Below are 23,369 nucleotides of genomic sequence, written 5' to 3' on the forward strand. Positions count from 1 at the left end.
GATGGGCTTTTCATTTGATCAAGCAGGACTCATTATTGCCAGCATGATGTCCAGTGAATTGTGGGAACATACTTTGAGATTAAACTATGAGATGTGTGAATTCTTGCATAAAATAAGCAGCTTATTTTCATTTGCCCCATACATTGGGGAATATATATTACTGCTTTTCAAAGAGCTGGTTGTTGCTCACTTCTGTGCATCCACATTCATTGCTGACAGTTGGTTCCCTGACTTGTTAAGCATGACAGCCGTTGCCTATTTTCTTACTGTGAATTATGCTGGTTGCTGGATACAAGCTAGGTTTGACTTAGAGTGGGGATTAGCATTGGAGTTGCTGATGTCATAAATGTATTGAAAGCAAACAGACTGGTGATGGTATGGAATGTTATTTATATTTCCTGCAAAACCCTGGGTAAGTTGAGTATCCTGGAACATCTGGACTTGATGGGCCACCCCAGGATATTCATATGTGAACAGAAAGATGAATCTGGATTTTCTCCCTCCAGACCCAATATTTTATCAATAACTCAATACCCTTTAAATCAAGAGGTAGACCACACTCTCAGAGTTCAGGGCCACATATTCATGCTGACGACCAAAGCAAAAATGGGTCGGAGACCCCTTCTCTTCTTTTGCCCTTTCTGTTCTTTATCTACCCATCTTCCTTTCATTTTTTCTCTCACACATCTGTATACGCAAGCCTTAAATCATCCACACACAGTCTCCCATTCATTCATTCTGTTCTGTTCATTCTCTCTCTTCAGACTTGGGGGGGGGACCTGAAAGGAAGTGAAGGGTTGTGGATTGTCCATCAGTGTTCCAAACACTTCTGTATGCCCAGGTAATATACTTGCACCCGGTAGACATAAAAAAGGCTTTGTGAGAAAGCTGCTTTGTCTAGGTATGCCAGTTGATGTTTTGAACAAAGTTAAGCTCCCAAATGTCCAAAGGATGTACCCCTATTCCTCATTCCATGGTGCAGCAGTTTAATTGCAACAGGGACTGCAGAGCTGAGCTTTTTTAGTATCTTTCTCTTCAAATGTAAAGGCTCAAATAAGCCTCATTAAATAAATTGTTCTGTTCAACTCATACCCTAAAATAGCAGATGAGATACATATCCTAGTCTGCTTCACAAAGAAGGAAGGATGCTGTATCCTCATCTTTCCAGCCTGTGAATTATGGATGGAGGTCACATCGGGGTGCCTTTTATCAGTATTCAATGTGATCTTGTTTATTTTAAAAGGTATACCCCACCATTCTATCCAACAACAGGCTCTTGTGACTGATGTATAGAGTCTGTGACCATACTGTGGTCTATTTCCATGCAGGTTTCTCTCTCTTTCAGGCTGCATTTGGACAAAAGCCTGTTTCAATTTACATGTAGGGTTGGATTGAGCGTTAGAGTAGGTGCACTGAAATAGAAAGGGCACAGGTTAGCCATGGTGTACATTAATATAGTGAAAATATCAACCAACTATTGTAAATACATCAAAAACCATACTTTATTTTATGTATAGCAATACAATTTACATATTAAATAACACTATAATAGAATGATTTGATATACTTTTAAAACATAACAAAAAGGAAATTCTTCAAGTTACAAAAAGGAAGAACAGAAAACAAAAAAATTAATAACTCCCCCCAAACCAAACACCACATTTCCCCAATGGGTCAATGAGACAAACTTATCCAGTGACTGGTTAAGTCTAATTCCTATTGCACACACTGACAATGGAATTTAAAGAAAATCCAGCATCAACAATCACTGTCCCAAAGAAATAACATGTGTTGAATTCTTTTTGGAATGTGATGGCATTTCACTACTTCAATACACATAAAGTATGTATTCACATATCCACCACAAAAGGAAAAAAAACCATGAAGAAGTTGAAACTAGAAAAAAATTAGCTTTATATGAAAATATAAAATTCTATGATTATATACCATAGATACAAAGTTCCCAGAAGATGCTTATTCAAGCAACAAAATATTTACAGTTTTAATGATTTCTGCTATTTAAAAATGAAGGAAATGAAAATAATGGATAGAGATGAATACTTAGTTCTTTAGAAACAATGGCTGCTTGCTAGTTTCAAAGGTTCTAACAAAAGAAAGAAAGGTCACTACCCCAAATGTTGGAGAGTTGTGACATTTTATAAAATTGACTATCTCCTCTTTTGGAGACATGTTTATTCTTAAAACTCAAGACATTTTTCTTGAAATTAATTATCCTCTGTAGAAAAGGCTTCCCTTTGCAAATATCTAACAAAAATACTAAAAACAGTTGAACAGCTAAGACAATGTCGAGGCCAAGTCTTTTCATTAGTTTCTCTGTGTACTCTCCCTGTTTGTTTTGCATGCCTTCCCCATACAGATAAGCAAAGCTAATGTAGAATGCATTACTTATAATGACAATCAAGAGAGAAAGCTCAAGGATTGACATGTAAGGATGGAGAATTACATCTCAAAAAGAAAAGAAATGCAGTGGATAAGCAATGAGGCATTTCCCCTTCATATAAAATTCACTGGCACTATTTGAACATAACCATGTATCACAGGAGTGGGTGGCAGAAGAGAATGAATTTGAGAGAATGACTGCTAAGTCATTAACAGTGCAATCCTATACACACATTACCTGGAACTAAGCCCCATTGAACACAATGGGATTGACTTCCAACCAAACATGCATACAATTGCCCTGCAACGCAACTATACTTTCCTTATTTCTTCTTCAATTTTTCCATTATTTTTGCTAATATTTAGTATTATGTTTCTTTGGTAAAATTGATATCTCTACTTTAAAATACAATAGCAGTTTACAAGAAATCATACTTATAACAAGGTCATTGTGCTATGTCATTAAAAAGGGATAGCATTTTGGTAGCGTTCCAATGAATCTTTCAATTAAAACCTTGCTCATCTGATTACAACTCCACTAGCTCTACAATGGACCCTAAAAGCCTGTGTTTCTTACACAGAGGTGTGCACATGCACCCACATCTTTTGCCTCCTGATAGTTTGCATTCAGAGTTAGATCAGACACACTGAAATGCTAAAGGATAATTTGTTTCAAAATAAAAGTTTTGGTTTACCTCCTGCACTATTCATGTGTGATGAACTTAATCTATGCAAAGTGACTTTTCATATCAACTCTCATACTCAAGAAGTACAAAGCAAAGCATGTATTTGCAGTACTAAGGCTGTAGACTGGGAATGCCAACGGCGCTACCCTTCCTTTAGATGAGGGTTCGATACATAAATACGCATTGATTTTCATGGCCCAAACATACGAGGCAATTTGTTTCAGAGGATCCATATTACAATCTCATGTTCTCTTTGTTTCCAGACCACATTAGCAAAGACAGGTTATACAAGCACCAGTCTTTTACAAGTGCATTTCTTTCAAAATGCTAATATTGAAAATGACTAATGTTGATAAATTAATCAAAATTCAGGTATCATCAGAAGGATATCCTCCCCTCAACAGTGAAGTATAGTCAATGTGAGTCTAACAGAAAAGACCAATGGCAGTATTTCATTAGACTGCTGAGCCCACTGATCTGTTAGTATAAATTCAGAGCTTACACTGATAAGCAATACTACAAATATTCCTTGGATAAACAGATGCAAGACCCATTGCCTTAAGCAGGGTAGAAAGGCAGAACATAAATAGGACACAAATGACTAACTTGTTCCAAATAATTCACTGGGATGTAAGTCCTGATTAAGGGCCAAACTACTGAATTAATTGCAGTAATACAAATAATGTGCACATTTTTGTTGCAGCCAACGAGAAGAGTAAATAACGTCTAAACCTGGGAGGGGTTGATGGGAATGGAGAGTTTAACTCTCTCCCTCCCATGGTTCTGACAAAAATTAACTTCTCATAAACTGCTGCGCCAACTGCTGCTCATATGACTTTGGCAGGGAGAGAAAAAGTTGAATTCCTCCTTCCCACCCCATAAGGTCTGACGGCTGCTTAGGTTTCTCCTTGGTTGTTGGTATTTGCATAATAAAAACAATATGTCGATTGCATTCATGCAATTAATGTCACATCTAGTGTGGCCCAAGCGTCCTCTGAGTTGGGGCTCATGTCAATAGGATTGTTTCAGAACAAAATGAGAGCTGCAAACTCAAAATTGCAGCTTTTCATGTCACAGCAAATTTACACTTTGTAACTTGAACTTCACATGAAACATCAAACCCTTCTCCCCAAACGTATCTTGTTATCCCCCTCTTTACCTGCTGACTGCAGCATTAAGAATACACCCTGATTCCCATGTGAACTAATTAAAACAAAGCAACTGATCATTAAATCGAGTTATACACCTGTGGACAAAATCCTGTAAATATTAAAGAAGAGCTGGAATTCACATGGAATTGGCTTTGCAAACAATCCAACTTCAGCTATACTGGTCTAATTTTGTCTTAAAATCCACACCGAAAAACACACTTGTACAACTTGGTACACATTTTAAGGAACTGGCTTAAGTGCTGCCAGGCAGTCTTGCCAAAACACATTCATTTCCCTCTGTAGTATCTCCTCCACAAATTCAGACTCAAATGAAAAGCTACCAACAAATCCAACTAAACCTGGGGGGCGGGATACATACACACCACACCCCTCTTACTTTTTGAACCAGTCATTTCTTGCCACAAAATTTTGGATGTGAAGTGATCAAAGTTCGTCTCATGCTCAAAAGTTGTAATTTCCTGAAGCAGTGCCCATTGCCAGCAATGGAAGCACTGCAGTCCCTGATGCCAATGCAAGCAGTGTGCCTCTTGGTCAAAGCAGAAGCAGTACAGATGGTGTAACTTGAAATGGGTTTTTAAAGTGAAGTGCATCTTCTGGATAGTCTTAAATCTACACAATACAGTGGACAACTTAGGCCCCTCTCTGGTGAGCTTCACTTAATGTAGTTTATTTACTGCGGAACCCGGAGTCCTTTTCCAGCAGCTCTAGAGTGCATGGATGGTTCTGATACGTGCATGGAGCTCAGTGCAAGAGGGTGCTGCCTCATCCATCTCCGTAACAGAGGAGGCTCCTCAATGCAATTACCACCAGGATCTTGTTGTGGTTTTGGACCCTACTTTCTCTAATGCCACATTAATAATTTCAACTGCAAATTTGAAATGGGCAGCAACGTGTGAGAGGCACTTAATTGTGTGTTCATGAGCAATTACAAACAACAGCTTCATGGATGAATTTCAGAGCAGTTGTTGCATTGCTAGATAGTTTCTCCTGCTTTGCTGGACATTTATTTCCACACCCTTTTAGGAGGCCTTTACATTTTAGGAGACAATATTATAAAGAAATCGGCATTTGTTTAAGAATATGATACTTGAATTAGTTTGCTGTCAGAGTAGGAGACAAATACACCTGCATCAACTTGTGTCAATAAAAACCACTTCAAACTCTTCTACTTAAGGGTTAGGGTCATCCAGATTATTTTAAGTTTAGTGGTAAAGTGTTTTGAATGTGTGACTGGCACAAACTAGATTTCTCTCTTTTCTATGGATGAAGAAATCTATGAAACAATAGGACATTCTGTCAACAGCTGTTTCCTAAATGTTTGTACGTTTTACTTTGAATAAATATTTAATGCCCTAATTTACTTTCCCATACATTTGTAGAGAAAGTGCTGGAAATCATCATCCAAAGAAAGAAGTGGCTTTGCCCTGCAGTATTGAGGCACCAGTATTAGCCTGGCTGTACATTGCAAATACCAAATATTTGCATAGCAACTCTTACATTTGTGGTAGTGACTGTTGCATGCAAATAATTACCTAAAGCTACAATCCTCTATGCATACCAAGGAGTAAGTCCCATTAGACTCAGTGGGGCTCAGTTTTGGCTATATAGATATATAGAATTGGTGCCTTTTGGTTCCTACCAAATTTTAGAATTTTCAGTGGCTTTTTAAATAGTGGAGCTAGTAAAGGTGGTGCTATGAAGCCCTAGCACACAGTGAATTCTCACCAAGGTAGCAAACCTATCAAATGTGTGGTTCACACTATTGTGGTGGGAAAATCCCCTGCAGATGCAGAACTAGATGTCAAGGAGGAGACTAAGATAGAACACTTCTACTTGACATCTAATTTTCTATTGGCATGGCTTTTTTGCCTGGGGGGACTATTCAATTTACCATCTTAATGACAAGTAGACCAGTGTCTCTGTTGGCTTACACTGGATTCCCTCATACATACACATACCCTTGACAGCTAGTGCAGATGTAACTGGCAGGAACCTGTTTTTACATGTAGGCACATTCTTCTCACTATTTTGAATTGGAGGCATAGTAAAGTAAATTCAGACAAGAAGGGATCATTTTAAACAAACTCAAGGACAAACCAAGAGCACAAGAGCACAATAAAGTAATTTGGGTAGCTATAACGTAAGTTATACATTTTAGCCATTAAAACCAGTTTGCCAATTATACTGAATTTTATACTAGCAAGGTCCACTCTGTAATCTTCCTCCTGTGGGCATTTGCTGCTTATTTACAATGACCACAGATGGTATGGGCCATGTAACCAAGCACCTCATCAGAATTTAATTCATTTCCCCATTCTTACAGTGTAGATAAAAAGCAGTGCAAGGGGACCATCCATGCTTAAATGAGCTGCGCAGAAAAGTGGTTTGGAAAGCAGAGCAGTTTTAAGTTATTCAAAACAGAGGCTTAAATGTAAAGCTAAGGGGTGGAAATGGGTTTTCTTAAGTTTGAAATAGATTAAGTGGCTGCCTGAAGTAACAGGGACAGGGTAGTATAATGTATAATATATAGGAATGGATCAATGAACTAAGGAGATGTATGCTAAATAATTAATTTGGTTCAAAAAAAAAAAAAGGAGGAAGAGTGTAATCTTATAGGTAGTTTTTTTTTATTAGATCGTTTCACCAGTAATATGGATCAGTACGTTTTAGCAGTAAAGTATGAAAAATTACACACCTGTAAAAACGGCATCTAACAGCTATGAAATTAAGAAATTCCTTTTGCCATTCTGCAACATATTGTCAAGATAGAAATCCTGTTCCAGAAGAATGAAGGAAATATATGTTTAAAATGGTGAATACTAATTGGGAAATTGTGACCTAAATGCTTTTGGAATAAAATGATCTGGTAGTATATTGTTGATTACTAAATTGTCTGTGGTGGCAATATGATCAAATATTTTCCCATACTGAAATGCCATTGTGAAAATCTGGGGAATCAGTGAAGTTGTAAAACCAAAGACTGAGGTCAAAGCTCAAGATTTGAGTCGCTCAGTGTTTCGGGAATGTAATTTAGTATGTGACATGGAAAACAATTCCTAGGCTTTCATGCAGCCAAGAGGAGCAATTCAAACAATGCAGACCAGCTATTCAACCTCTGGATGCTACTGCACTTCAGTGTAGCTAGTCATCACCACACCACTTTGTCAAACAAGAAGAAAAAAACAACAACACTCATCCATGTTACTGGAATACAGAAGACCTATAATGATTACCAAAGTTATATGAAAATTAATAAACATTGGAGTATGTTTAGAGTACAGCACTGTTCTTGTAAAACAAAAAGAACCCTTCTGGTCGAGCATTCAAGACTTTAGAGTCAAGGCTCATAGTAATTAACAAAACTTCATGGCATTTCAACTAAAAAGTAGCATGTTTGTTGTCATGGAATGTCACATCAGGGTTTGTTTGCTTGCTTGTTTTTGTATTACAACTTTATAGGCAGTTAACACTGATCATATAGTGCAAACTAGATAAAATTGCGTTTCACTGTGTGAAATAAACAAGAGGTGCAAATGCTCAGTAGGATACCATTAAGACATAAAATGGCAAAAATAAATATCAAAACTTTTATCAGTGTAAAAAAGTAATTGGGTTATTGTATAACCTAGAGTCTGGCAAAAAAGGCCTCAAAAAAGTTTACTCAGTCTTCAGAAATTCCACAAATTAAGTGCCTTTTCAATATTCCAATTAGACAAGAGACTCCATGCTTTCTGCAGGATCTGATTCGTCGTTGGCCATAACAGCACCATTTTTGTCCAGTGCCATGGGGCCATTTCCGTTTTCCTTAGTGCTGACCAGGCTTAGCATTGCTTTGTAAAGAAATTGGTACTGCTCCTGGAATGGAAAGATCAAAACATTTAAAACAACCTAACATTCAAGGAAGTAAAATGTTCAGCTTGCGTTTTCTAGGGGGGGATCAGTATTGCTTGCTGTGCCCTAGCCTGACACCTTTAATCTTGTAGCTCTCCCATACTCTGATAACCCACAATATAAACATGGTTACCAACCTTGCATTAGAAAATAATCCCAAAGCCAGGTACAGTACCAATGAAACAAAATTAAGTTATGTGGCCAATTTGTTGAATAATTACAAAGTTGAGAGAACATACACAAATAACTATTTACAAAGGGCAGTAACACAGATTCAAGCAAAAGACTTGCCTCTTCAATCAATTTTGTTGGTTGTGCGTTACAGCTGGACCCCTGCCCAATTATTGCAATAGATTCACTCTCATCTTTTTTTCAGTCACCTCTCACAAGCTACATCTTCAATAAAGGTTTGTTTACTCGCCTTCTCTTAATATTACATGCACCTCCTTTCTGCTCTGATCTAGTCTAAAGAATTAGGGCATACAAGTCCTGTGCTTCCTGTGAAGCCTACAGGCACAGTGCAGGGATGGAAACATCTCTAATTTAACAGATGTTCATCTGGGACCAAAGCAGAGCACTGCCACTCATTCATCCTAACCCTTATCTGAGCATGCAAGTTTGAACACTGTGTAGCGTACTTAACGACTACGTATTAGAAACGAAAATATTTTGAAGTAAATAAAGGAGCATGGGGACAGAGGTTGGTGGGGAAGCCGGGAGGGAAAAGAGGGAATAAGGTACTGCATTGTTTTGTTGCAATATTGTTAAAACTAATGAACTATAGTCTAAAAACCCCAAATCCTGCAGGAATATAACAAGTTAAAAAGTAGCTGAATGGTAGCGCTGACTCCATGGATATTCTCCATCCTGGAACAAACTCTGTTTGTTGGATCTAAGAAGGAAAGGGAATTCCGACCCTAGATAAATAAAGGTCAGGGTCTAAGATGGTGCTTATTGCTGCACTGTGGTTCTTAGTTGTGCAGGATATCTGGCAGCAAAGCTGGTGGAGACTCTATGAGTATATGTGGAAGAGGAGTCTTTTAGCCATCTGACTTCACGGGCACAGGGGCATGGACAGTATGCCAAACATGTGCATAGATTTTAATTGGACATTTTCCTGTTTAGAAACTACCTTGTAAACAACTTTATCTCCTTTTTAAAGACTTACAATGTCTGTAAATACTCCAGGCCTCATCAGATTGATCATCTTTGCCACCTGGAAAACGTCAACAGCATTTTCATTCTCCAGCTGCTGGGACAGAGTGGTAAGGGCACATAATGTTCCAGCCGCCACTGCTCCATACCTGCAAACCCACAGAACAGTTGCGTTCAGATGCTCATAGGTGAATCATAAAGCCCCCTGTCAAGCAGCAATGAAAATCTGATGTCTGTGTATCAGCTTTAGTTTTCTTTGAATTGCACCTGTAATCTCTGCCAGATAGGTGTACCTATACTTGGGATTAGTTTGCTGTTGTATTAATGAATAAAGTAAGTGATGATGTGGTCGAGTGCACAGAAGGAAAATTTTCATTTTCAGCTACATTTCCTCAGAATGCAGTTAAAAGTGGAACATATATTATGTATGAAGGCATAAAAATAAAAATCAGTGAATATAACAAATAACCCAAAAAGCAATTTACAAAAGAAATGACTCAGCACTGTTAGAAACAGGTTTGATATTTTTTGTCTCATGAAATGCCCAGATCAATAACTGTCTTAATTTTGAATATTGCAAGAGCAGCAAAAGTATTCAGAATCTAGGTGAGCATTAAAACTAGCAATGACTTAATATTGTTTTGGCTAACGCATCTGTATTTTATAATACACTTTAGCAAGAAGATGTGAAAGAAAAGTCATATATAGAGCCCTTAATTGTTCTTTTCAGACCCATCTGTGCATTATGATAATACACCACATATCCAGCTACCATTTCCTAAGGAGAGGGACAAAGATAACTACGGTAAGAAAGTATGTAAAAGACAGTTGATTGTTGTGTTGGGCTGGGTAGCTTTCTGACTTAATGTCTCTTCCACACATTTTGTTCTGATTTGGAGAATGAAGCCAAGGTACACAGAGAAAGCACTTGATTTTTCAGTAATTTGCTTAGTAGGCCAGGATGTCATGGTCTCCATAAGAACCATTGACCTATCTCACTACCTAGTCCTACACATTCTGCAGGACACAATCTTGGTGGTTGCTTGGCAGTAAAAAAGTGTTCTGTGTAAGGGTGCAGGGTTGAAATAACAGCACTGGCATGGACAAGTCACTGGCTGAAAAGGTCTTGGAGAGCCTATTATGATGTACCACCGTTGGTGAATAATTGTTCCTGATGGACTCTTGAGTGTTCTAGGGGATTTTCCTACCAATATGGCTGTTGAACCTGGCTGACCTCCAGAATAGGAAATGCCATTAGCATTGACACAATCACTGCCAAGCACCCTGTCTCATGGGTAGAACTCAGGCTCATTGGTTTTCTGAAAAACCTAGGGTGATGCAATGACTGGCTGGGTAGCCAGAGTAACAGTGGAAAATACTCAAGATGTATTTAACCAAACCAATTATTGTAATTTTGTGTGTTGCATACTGCCTTGCTCTATTTTTTATGAAAGTGTGGTCTATAAAAATGTGTTGGAATTCATTCCAAGACCTACTCCATGGTGATGATGGCACCGAAGAAATTATACTTCTTAATCACCAGTGCATTGACACGGGTCAGTCAGTGGAGCTGTTCCAAGTGATAAGGAGATGGTTGCATGCTAGTCCACAAGTTAGCAAGGAGGAACCCTTGGCAGCCTGCTGTGACCACTTTGCAAAACACTTTGCCGATGAATTCACTTGCATGCATTCCAGCTTAAACTCTGCACTGGAAGCAGGAATCTATGGCTTTGTTTGAGGTTACTGCTTGTACTGTTTCGAAGAATAAATTTTAGCTTGTTCAGCCTGAGGCCAACCGCTTGCATTTTGGTCCGTGTCCATTGCGGCCGATTAAGAATGCCAGATGGGAGGCTGGCCAAGTGGGTGGTTGGAACTCTGAATTCTTCCTTGAATGAGAAATTAGTTGTGAGACCTTTATTGAAAAGCTTTCTCCGCAATGGTGGCAACTCAAACCCAAGCTTTCTTGGACAAGACTCTTCTTATTTAGATCCTTTCTGATCTGGGTTGAAGCCCAGCTTGAGGACAGAAATGGCTTCGATTGCTTTGGTGGATGAATTACTGGCTTCCAATTCTTTTAAAGGCCCAATCTAAAATCCTGAAATGGCTTGGGACCTGGATATTTAAAGGAAGGTCTATTTCTGCATGAACCTGCTAATCAATCTCCATCAACTTCCAAAGCCCTGCTCTGCAAGGTGAATTTTTTTTTGGAAGGGTAAGTCCTTTTCACTGGCAGCACCCTAACTGTGAACTAGATTAGACTGGCCCTTTCTCTGCTGTTCTTTATGTGAGTGATTAAGGTATTTTTGTTCTGTCAGGCTTTTAATGTGTCTTAAATTTTACCTAGTTATAGTTTTGTTTCCCTATGCTATTTTGGCTTTATATGCTCTTTTTAATTGTGTTACTATTGTTATAAACCATGTTGGAGGCTCTTTTTTAGAGCCAATAGGTGGTACAGACTTGTTTTATAAACAAACAAATAAAATACTTGTGCCCCCCTTTCCATTACTCAGATGAAAGGCCAAATAAGCTTCCATTTTTACTGTAATCTTTCTTATCCAATCTATAAAATGAATGTAATTTGATGGATATACATACTCATCGTGAACAATGGTGGGGCCATCTCTTGTTAAGGCCTCTTCCTTGATTACATTGATAAGCTCAAAGGTACTGCTGATTGGGGCATCTGGGTTTGGCCATTTCGGACACTGAAAATGGCGTACTTCCAAAACATAGTCATCCTGAAACGAAAACCAACTCAACAGTTAATCGTTTTAATTCCACTTTTATGTTTAAAAATGCACTTCTAACATTCAAATAGATTCACTGATCACCTCTAGCTAAAAAGAAGTTAATCCAACCTCGGATTGCTATGAGGAAGCATGTCTTGTCTCCTGCCCATACAAGCAGAAACTCTTTCTGCAAGTGGCATGTGGTAACCTTCATTTTTATTTAAGAACAAAAGAAGTCCTTGCTGAATTAGATCAATGGCCCATCTAGCCCAGCGTCCTGTCCTCAGAGTGGCTAACCAGATGCCTGGGGGAAGCTTACAACAGCTGCCACGCACTGGGCTGACATCTTCATCAAACTATACAATCCAAGGTCTCAGTCCTGGTCACTCGCCATTAGTCAGACCCCATGGGTGTCTATGTGAAAGATGTTTTTTTGCACCAACATGCATCACTTTTTACTTGATTACACTAAATTGCATTTTCCATTTTACTACCCATTCACTCAGTCTAGAGAGGTCATTTTGGAACTCTTCAAAATAGTTTTTTGTTTGTTTTAACAACCCTGAACAATTTAGCACCATCAGCAAACTTGACCACTTCACTGCTCACCATTACCTCTCAATCATTTATGAACAAGTTAAAAAGCACAGGTCCCAATATCGATCCTTACAGGACTGCATTTTCTATGTCTCTCAATTTGGAGAACTGACCATTTATTCCTCCTCTCTGCTTTCTGCTACTTAACCTACAAGAGGACCTCTTCTCTTAATTTATGACAACTAAGCTTATGTGGCCAACTTTGGTGAGGAACTCTTGTCTAAAGCTTTTTAAAAGTGCAAGTCTGCTACATCAACCAGATCACATCTATATACTTGTTGACTATCAAATAACTCTAATAGGTTCATGAGTCAGGACTTAACCTGTTAGAAGCCATACTGACTCTGTTCAGCAATGCTTGTTCTTCTATATGCTTGGTGTGGTTTTTTTATTTGTTAACAATGCTATGCACCAATTTTGCCAGGACAGATGTTAAGCTAACTGGCCTGTAATTTCCAGGACACCCCACTCCTGCGATCTCTTTTCAAAAATGGTGGCTACTTTCCAGTTCTCAGGATATGGAGGCTGATCAGAGGTGGAGGAAAAGTTACATATGTTTGTTAGCGGTTCATGAGGCAGCATGGGTGGGACATTTTTGCTCTCCTGGCTTCCCAACAGACTGGGTTGTTGGCATGGAGAGGGGAGAAGTGATTTCTGGGGAAGCTGGCCCATTGTGAGTCACAGTGTGCAGGCAATCTGATGCTCCTGCTGCCATGCACTGCACTGGGCCAAACTCCCTGCACTCTTACCCTCTTCCTCTCAGTAAATGCCAGCAACCTGCTGTGTTGGAAAGCTTGGAGAGCAACAGTGCCCCACTTGTGGGGCCTTGGCTGCTCCTGCACTGATCATTTCTCATTCGTCTCTATGGTGCTCGCTACAGCATATGCTCACCAAAGAGTATAAGAATAGAGAAAAGGCATGATGGGGTCAACTAGCTCTCTGGCATGCCCACTTGCATTTAGAAGCTGCAACTTGCTATATAAAGAATAACTGATCTCCTTACGCAGGAGTAACCCACTTGCAGGTGCCATTTGTCCAGAAATTGCACAGAACATTGCAGAGAAGGTAACACCGCTTAAAACTGAGTGGGAAACCTGCAGCCCAGTTTCAAAACTCTACCCGCTTTGGTCCCACACACTGCTAGGTGTGGCCACCAACAGATTACACCCAAGGAAATACAGCCCACAACACAAAAACGACCCCCCACTCTTGCCTTAAGAGGGAGTCACTTGCCCCAAACAAAATCTAGATATTGATACCTAATAACCAACTCCACTTGTGAGGCCCGCAAAAGCTGCTTTCAATAGCAGCAATGCATCCAGAGAAATAGCTAGTGAACATCACCCTTAGTACATTCTTCTTAAAAATGAAAACAAAACCAAGCCCTTGGTGTGATTCCTGTCTGAGGAACTTCCACCTTTGGATCAGATAAAAGCTGAAATGTTATGACCTTCTGTGGAAATGGTATATTGAAAACAAAACTGGTATGTGACAGGAGAAGACCTCTGGGAAGAAATGAGGGAAACTGATGTCCATTATGACCAAACAAAGACATTAAACCAATCCCACTGAAAAGCATGCATATCAATTGTTAACTGACAGCAGCAGTACTCTGAATGCCAAGCAGACTCCAGATTCACCTCTGGAGGATGTTTTATATACCTGGGTAGCCTCAAGGATAAAGTCATGGATGATGATCTGCTCCTCATTAGAGAGGCACAGTCTGTCTTTGCTGATAAGGGTCACAGTAAATGCCTCACAGTTCATGGATTCTTCTCGACTTGGCCAGTACACAAATTCATCCTCTGCCTAAAGACAAAATGAATCAGACCTTTTTTGTATATTTCTTTACTTTCTACATGAGCAAAATTCAAAGAATCAAAACTTGGTTTAATAGGAAGAAATACAAATTGATCTTTCTTTCTTTTTACAAAATGTATCCTGTTAAAACAACAGTATGAATATCACAGGGATACTCTGAGCTTCCCAATCAGGGCAAGTTTGATATCTAATTGGTTTCACAGGGAAATGCATATTTTAGAACATTTATAAAATTAAAAATTTATAGAGAGGTACAGATTTCGCAGAAATACAATAACATTTTATAATGTAGTTTTTCATGTCTTAAGGTAAGCACCTGCTCGAAGCCACAAAAGTCATTAGATATTGACATGTTATTTCCTTTATTTGCTATCCATAGAGCCCTTTAGGATTTGATTCAAAGCCTCAAAATTCCCTTTTATAATAGTAACTTCAGGACATACAGAGATACTATATGTGTATCACACACACACCTGCACACACACACACAACAGTTGTACTTCATGCTATATATTTTTAAAGTATTGTAAGCTCTCAATGAATTTTGAAGAATAAAAATGAATTTTCCTTAAATATTCTGCTTATATTTAATTTTTAAAATCAATACATTAAAAACATAACACCACACATATACACACACCCCTTATTCTTAACAGCATTGACCCAGATAACCTGATTCTGGTTTGGGAAATCCAACCAAAACAGAACCTGCTTAGGACAGCACAAACTTAGTTAAGAGCACATAACTGTTAGGGTCTACATCTTACCCTGAATTCAGTGTGAATACCTTAGAACAGGGGTAGACAACCTGATACTCTCCAGATGTTGCGAATGAGAATTTCCATCAGCCATAGACAGAATGGCCAATGGTCAGGAATGATGGAGGTTGCAGTCTACAATATCTGGATGGCACCATGTTGCCTACTCCTGCCTTAGAAGATGACATTGTGTCCCAACCAGTGACGATTGCTGTCAGAGAAAGAGCCCTGGAGCAGATGGAAATGTGGGCTCGCTCTCTTGTTCTTCTAATCAGTTTTGGAGTTCATATACCAGAAGCCTACAGTTCCAGGAGAAATACCACCAGAGTCATGGAAAGAATACAGATTCTATTCCTGTGCCATAGTCCACAAATCCATTATATATAATGGGAAGGTGCAGATAAATTATGACTGCCACTTCACTGCTCACTAAGAACCAGTATGCCAACAACTCACTGTGTGTTTCTGTCTTTCTACACAACCAATCAACTAGGATAACAACTGATTAGGCACCTGCAGTAATTTAATGGAAATGACAACATACTGCTCAGCTGTTTTGTAAAATGCCCGTCTATAGAGCTCCGCTGCAACAGTAAACAAAGTAATTTTACATGTTCTGTTGTTCAAGAAGATAAGGGCAGGCAGATATTATTTCTCATTGGCATTTGAGAAAGAGAGGTCACAAATGGAGGTTGATATCCCTGAGGGGTGACTGGTGCAAAAGCGCTAAAGTTTTTCTTTCCTTTCGAAAAAGCTCACTGGATAGACTTTGCCTTCACAGTAGGGCAGCACAGAACTGGGACATTTTGCGGTGATGCTGACAGAACACAACAGGTTTCCTCCCTCCCACTGTCTTCCCCCAACTTCTTTCCCAGGCGTCTTTGGATACTGTGGATTATAGAGCTGTTAAAGGAGACATCAACTATGCTTTGCATTGAAATACAGCCATAATATGTAGTTAAGTGGCCCAGTTCTTGCTCCCTGCTGTGATACATCATTAATATAAAGTATGTGGAGTTAAATAACTTACAAAGCTCTGGTTATCCGGAAGCATGACAATGATCTGTGCGTTGTGATCCCAGATCATTCTCCAGAAATCTTTAGTCGTGTGTGGCAGGGGATGCTGTGTAATGATGAACTCGTTGCTCCGATAGTAACCCTTTTAAAGCAAGAACCAAATGCAGCAGTTACTCAGAGCATAGAATAGTTTGGAAACTTCATGGATGAGAGCAGACAATACAAGTTTATTAGATTGCTAAATTTTCAAAGCTCCCTGCTGTGTTAATTTATCCTAAAACAATACTGGAGAATATATAAACGAAAAATAAACTCTATAAACATGTTTCACTTAACTGAATAGTTTCCACCAGGAACGGCAACCCACTGAGTGTAGAGGACCACAGTGGAAACAACTAAGATGAGCTGCAACTAATATTTGTTTACCCTAATTAAAAAGAATGGATTCAGCACAGTTATTAGATATATTGCCTTCCTTCTGTGATGCCACTTGTTCTAGTTTCTGGTACAGCAAATGTCACTTCAGATGTTTTTTAAAAAATTCCTCCAGTAGAATGACATTGCCACTGACAAAATATGCAAATGACACACAATATGCAACTATGAAGAAGATGACTGGCCAATGTAGGGCATGGCCCACCCCTCCTGCACAGCAGCTGACAGAGCAGTGCAAGCAGGGCAGGATCTCCACAGGACTGAATGGGCCTTTTAACAACACCATAGTCCTTGGCTGGGACATATATCCATTGCAGCATGCTGGTTATTACCTGGAATGGGAGATGTGCTGGGCTCCTCTCATTCTACATAATAGCTGGCGTGCTTTAGCGAACATCTGCCCAGTCAAGGGCTGGCAAGGGAATCAGAGTTAGAAGACTCAATTGAAGCTCTGTGGTGATCTCATCCCATGAGCTGTGCATGCAGGAGAGGATGAATTGTGTCCCAAATCCCCAAGTTATAAAAAATGAATTTCTTTTAATTCTAAGCAGCACTGTATAACGTTTGTTGCACACAGTGGCTGTTCTTTGAAAAAAAGAATCACCTCATTGAAAAAAGAAATACAAGAGCTATTTGCAACAATAGATAAAACCAACTGAACAATTTTATATTCGGTTACTTTCTGTTGATTTTCTTACCATAATATAAGAGGCATTAATGTAATCAGTTCCTTTCATTCCAGGTAATGGTGCCAGTCCCACCCTTGCTCGTTCAGCTGTAAACAAACAAATGAACAGACGAAAAGCCCCTGTCAAACAAAACTCACAATCTTAGCACAGCTATCAGAAAATAACTCCTATTTCTCCCAGGGCCAGACTCAGTATCATAAAATTTGCTGAGCTCATGCAGGAGATAAAGCTATAAAAATGATAAAATGAAATGTTTGCACAAGGATATAATTTCAGCAATAAAATTTTACTACTTTCTGCTATCCCCAGATGCCAAATAATAGTTAATAGCGAATTCCCTCTCCACTATGAAATTCACCCAGGGCCTTGGGCCAGATACTCCCAGCCTAATTTACATCACAAGTTTGTTGTGAGGATAAATAGAGTCAGGGCTATGTGCCTTGAGCGCCTTGGAGAAAGGGCAGAGGATGGAAATGTAATAAATGAAATAAAGATTTGATGATGATCAGATCATTTATGGGCAAGTGCACACAACAACATTTGATTTATTTTTGCTGCTCTCATCCATTCCCAAAAGTAGCAACAGCAACAGCCACTTCCCTAACTTCAGGGCAAGTCAGCAGCTATCCTCTGAGAACCACCCTAATTGAAGTTAACTACCACAGAATGCAGACACAGAGCAGTGGACGTATCTAGACCAGGCATGTCCAAAGTCTGTTTTGAGGGCCTAATCCAGTCCACTGGTCGGTTTAATCCAGGCCCCATGGCAGTTTATTTCCTGGGGTAAAATCCTAAAAAAACTCATCAATTCTAAATTCAACCCTAAAAATGCTCAAGAACTTTGGGGTAAAAATCCTAAAAAAAGGTCAGCAACTTTGGTCGGCCCTCACGGCCCTTCATTTCATCAAATCTGGCCCTTTTTGAAAAAGGTTTGGATACCAATGACTGCAGAGGTAGCCACACTTAGCAATTCTTTTAAGGCGTGAGCATAAAAAAATTCAGCAAAGCAGATAGGCAAAAATACTTGGATTTCAACTGCTTTAGGCCACTGGTGTCAATGACCCCAGATCGTTTTGCCTCCCAGCCACTGAAACGCTTCTAAGGATCAACTTAATATTTCAGATGTAGTATTTTTATTGTAAGACTAACACGGACAAGGGATGCAGGTGGCGCTGTGGGTTAAACCACAGAGCCTAGGACTTGCCGATCAGAAGGTCAGCGGTTCGAATCCCCGCCACGGGGTGAGCTCTCGTTGCTCTGTCCCAGCTCCTGCCATCCTAGCAGTTCGAAAGTACGTCAAAGTGCAAGTAGATAAATAGGTACCGCTCCGGCGGGAAGGTAAATGGCGTTTCCGTGCACTGCTCTGGTTCGCCAGAAGCAGCTTAGTCATGCTGGCCACATGACCCGGAAGCTGTACGCCGCCTCTCTTGGCCAATAAAGAGAGCTGAGCGCCGCAACCCCAGAGTCGGTCACGACTGGACCTAATGGTCAGGGGTACCTTTACCTTTTTAACACGGACAAATCATCCTTAATGATGCATACCCCATTTACTTATTTAGATTTATTCACCCATTGGCATGAAGAATTGGGGTGAATGACAACACTTTGAAAACCAATGCCATAAATATTTGGGACCTGCAACAAAAAGTTGCAGCATGCAGACCTCCTGTTCAGTGTCCCAGCCAGCCTTGCTCTCTGTTCCATTCCCACGCCTACCTTGTTTTCCATCTCCCCACCAACAAACAGCATTATATGGCTATTGAGCATGGGCAGAATGCATTGAGCTGTTCGCGCGCGGGGGGGGGGGGAGTCTTCCCTTAGGATTTTTTCTTCCTTAAAATTATTTTGCACTTCTGAAAGTGCTGATAATTGAATTTCTGCAGGAAAAGACAAGTGAAAATTCCTGGAAGCTGTATTAAGTTCCCTGAAAATATCTGAAAATACTTCATCACTATATTAAACTCTTATACTTTCACTTGGTTCAAAACTTATTTGTATTTATGCCTTGGAATGCATTAACATGCATCCAGCATCAGAAGCCACAAATCAGATTTATATTTAAAAAGAACTCTGACCCAATAGCACAAAACAATCCAATTGAGGGCCCACATCTCTTCATGCAAACACAATTCAGAATTTAGCACAAGGAAATTATTCAGCACAACAATCAGACTTTAAGATGTGATCTTACATGGCACAACTGATGAGTTCCTGTTCTTTTCTTTGTTGCAGTCCTTCTGAGCACTGAAGCACTCCACATACTTAGCATTGCATTGCATAACCAGCTAAAAAAATAAGCAAGAGTGATTAAGTCCTTTGCAGTTCTTTCTACTTCTCACACATGCACACACACAAATATTTCTTATTTCTGGGGGAAAATGCATCTCTGGAAGACTAAACTGAAAAATATGCTAAAAGCATTCAAAATGCCAAGATGAACTGAACTTTCTGCTTAAAGAAAGGTACTTATACAAACACATGTTGGGCCCTCAAGTTTGCATAGGTCTCATTTATATCACGCAGGGTGAATGAAATTCCATTCCAACCTGGTTTGACAATGTCGATTTGAGTTCTGCTGAAGACATATTGCAAAGCCCCAAAGATATATGTAGGTCAGAACAGGTCTCAGGAAACAAAAAAGCTCTCTCTGTTCTTTTATAAAACATCAAAACAAGTCTACGCCTAAGGAATTTTCCCTCCTTGCTGCTGTTGTGAACCTGAATGCTGCAGCTGAGATCAGTTATTCCTGGGCTTGCCTATTTTGCCTGCCAAGTTGACTGTGATACTTTCATGGTAAAAAGTGAGCTTACTGTGACTGCTTCTCAAGATACTTCACAGACAAAATCATCAGATATTTTGTTCCCACTTGAGACGCCACAGTTAGTGATATTAAATTCTCAAGAATAATCTTTTGGAGAATATTCTTGAGAATATTCTTGACTAATGCGAATATTAGAGAATTTTCATTTAAAATAGAATATTCATTTTAATGCATTGAAAATGATATAATTTAATGTATTCAGAATGATATAAGTTGTTAATATACATGTTTATTAATGGGTAAACTTGTTTAGATGGCAACCAAAATTGTACAGATACTTTTATTCAATGGGGCAATAACATGAATTTACATTCTTTGATTTTTTTGCACCAAACTTGAAATTGAAAATTCAACGTGAATGACTCACCACTAACCATATATTTAGTAAAAGAACCACAGTGAAAATATATAAGCACGAACATACTTGTCACTTGCAGGTATCAAATAAAAAAGTAAAACATGTTTTATAGTTAAAGTTAAATCATTCTAAGGTGATGGCACTAGTAATTGTCATGCTAAGGTTTGGTATAAGAAAACTCAGTAGTTAAATCATATTTTATTCTTCCATTAGAACATGTACATATTACAGGACATGTCAAAAAATACAATTGGCATGTTAAGGTTTGATACAAGTAAATTCAGTAATAGTCTATCTTGTGCTCCTAATAGCTCTAACGCTTAATAACTGTTTTGGTGACTAAAACACAACTTGATAAACATAACTATATGTGTACATATAAAAAAGAAGCCATTAACATTAAATATATTATCATTATATGATAATATAATGTCAATCTCTGGTAAATGGCACCTTATACCATTGAATGTGGAGAATATTCTCCAGAGAATTTTCTAGCAGAGAATATTCTCACCTCACATCACTAGCCACAGTTAATGCAGGTATGCAGGTTCAATAAGTGTAAACCTGGGTCCTACTTGCTCTACTTTTTATAGATAGCTTTTCACTTGTGTCACTGAAGATGTGGACAAGATCAAGGTGTTACTTTTAGTACAGAGAGCCCTTAACAGCTTGAGACCAGTTTACTTGTGAGATCGCCTTACGTTACATGTGCGCTCTCAATCGCTTCAATCTGCAGAATAGGCACCGTTACAGATGACACACAATACTCATACCACAGTTGTCACAAATCAGTCTTTCAGTGTGGTGGCGCCTATACTTTGGAATTCTCTGCCTATTGACATCAGGAAGGTGCTTTTGCTGTACACCTTTTGTCACTTGTTTAAAACATGTTTCTTTAGCCAAGCCTATAATGGAACGTAGATGCTGATGTGTTTTAGATATATGTTTTAAATGCGTTTAAAATTCCACCCAGTCTGTAATATTTCATTCTTAGGAAAGGTGCTTGAGGGTGCAATGGTGATAAACCTGCAGGATCTCTTCAATGACACAGATTATCATGATCTATTTCAGTCCCACTTTAGGCAAGATATAGGATGGAGATGGCCATAGTCACTTTTGTGGCTGACCTTTTCCAGAAGCTCACAAGGGAGTGAATCCCTGCTGGTTCTGCTGGACCTATCAGCAGCTTTCAGCACCATCTATCAGGTTGGGATAGCCTCTGATCCATTTCCAGGCTCTGAATTGAAGGATGAGTATTATGTCCTAAATGGCATAGGACTGGGATATTTAAATGCCCATCTACTCCTAGGTGAACTTGCCTTACACATTAAGACAACTTCAGAGGTGTAACCAAAAGCCTTTTCATCAGACCATTCCTCCCACCCATCCGCATTGATAAAGTACAGTTTTGGTCTGATCACTTTATCCCCCTAGGAAAGGCAGCAGGGCTGAACAAGCTACGAATGAAACTTACCTTGAACTGTTTCTCTAGCCGAGTCTTTCCTCCAATTCCAGGTATGAGAATGCTATTAACATAGCTATGTAGCTGGTTAGCAGAAACTTCAGTCTCTTTCCCAAGAATGGCTTCCAACAAGGCATCATGAATAAAAACATACTGCTCCTAGAATGGCAGGAAGCAAATAAAGAATGAAGAAGCAAGCCCATAGTAAGTGGAGCATAGCGTCTTCAAAGGCAACTATCCGACTGTTTGAAAAGCGCTAGTTCACCTCCGAGGGAGGTTTGTACAGCTACAGCTCTCAGAAGGGCCTTCTTAGTGCTGGCTTCCTGACTTTGGAATGCCTTCCCCTCTTGAAATCTTTTTGACACCAATTTTGGTTGGTTTTGGTGCCAGCTGAAAGCTTGCCTCTTTAGCCAGATGTATTAGAACACTGATTTTTTTGAGTAAGGTGTAGAGTTTATACTGATGGATTTTTTAATTTTTCCAATTGTTCAAATTAGAACTGTTGCCTCGCTAGTTTGATTTTATGTTCGGTGTACCCCAACCTGGACCATTTGCTTAACGAAGGGCAAGTTAAAAATGAACCAACTAAATAAAAATACTGCTTAGATAAATTTTCAGATTTCCCCCATAGTTATCTCTGCTTGCTTTTTTTTTCTTTTGCAGCTTGCTGTTCTGCTTATTTTTTTTTTTATGTATTGAATTTCCCTTTTCCTCCTGTACGCCTCAGTTCCCTTCTTTTTCTAAGACTATTTTCTCCTTTACTTTTACAAAAAATGAAAGTGGTGGTGGTAGTGAGACTTGCATCAACTTTAATCAATTGCTGCTCACCTTTACGAAAGTTCTCTGTGTTATAAAATATACATTACCTTGGCATACTAAATGCCTTGTGGATACTAAAGACTGTAAGCTTTTGGGTCTAGTATTTTGAAAATTCTCTGTGAAGTGCTTGGTTTATTTTAAAAGCGACACAATTGCTAAATAATAATACGACAACTACATGCATTTGCAAACTGAATTCACAGAAAAACATAAGAAATGCAGTATGTAACCTATGGAGATATTTCAGTGGAAATTACACTTGGCAGACCCTTTTGCAATATTTAATTGGCGACAATAGCTTGCTGCGGTAAAAATAAATGTGTCTCTGTGTTTTACCTCTGTCTGGACGAGGTAGTTGCGCTGTGTCCTGATGTGTTTCAGGAAACCCAGGGCGTTAACTGTGCTTTTGTCTTTTATCTGTTGCAGCATACTGTCTATAACAATGTAGGTACCAGTCCTGCCAACACCAGCGCTGACAAAGCAGAAGTTTCAGGAGAGAGGCTAGTTAAACACTAATAAAGAATTGCAACACCATGCTAATATTGATATACAGTAT

General features: G+C 39.1%; 1 protein-coding gene and 1 long non-coding RNA gene across 7 annotated transcripts in view; one reads left to right on the forward strand and one right to left on the reverse strand.

Moving 5' to 3' along the window:
* The window catches only part of LOC309525367, a 38,425-nt gene extending 15,072 nt beyond the window's left edge, over positions 1-23,353 (forward strand). For both annotated transcript variants that reach the window (XR_014216186.1, XR_014216187.1), the window contains exons 3-4: positions 22,048-22,198; positions 23,240-23,353. This is a non-coding gene — a long non-coding RNA (uncharacterized lncRNA). The remainder of the gene's footprint in view (positions 1-22,047; positions 22,199-23,239) is intronic.
* The window catches only part of PTPRG (protein tyrosine phosphatase receptor type G), a 560,158-nt gene continuing 538,273 nt past the window's right edge, over positions 1,485-23,369 (reverse strand). For all 5 annotated transcript variants that reach the window (XM_082209226.1, XM_082209223.1, XM_082209222.1 and 2 more), the window contains exons 21-29: positions 23,150-23,285; positions 22,007-22,153; positions 19,542-19,635; positions 17,360-17,436; positions 16,240-16,368; positions 14,293-14,439; positions 11,900-12,042; positions 9,318-9,453; positions 1,485-8,113 (exon numbers count right to left, since the gene is read on the reverse strand). In XM_082209226.1, the coding sequence (XP_082065352.1) occupies positions 7,967-8,113; positions 9,318-9,453; positions 11,900-12,042; positions 14,293-14,439; positions 16,240-16,368; positions 17,360-17,436; positions 19,542-19,635; positions 22,007-22,153; positions 23,150-23,285 (1,156 nt within the window). In that variant the 3' untranslated portion in view covers positions 1,485-7,966. The remainder of the gene's footprint in view (positions 8,114-9,317; positions 9,454-11,899; positions 12,043-14,292; positions 14,440-16,239; positions 16,369-17,359; positions 17,437-19,541; positions 19,636-22,006; positions 22,154-23,149; positions 23,286-23,369) is intronic.

Source organism: Podarcis vaucheri (assembly GCF_965113315.1).
Source record: "Podarcis vaucheri genome assembly, chromosome: 2".
NCBI lineage: Eukaryota > Metazoa > Chordata > Lepidosauria > Squamata > Lacertidae > Podarcis > Podarcis vaucheri.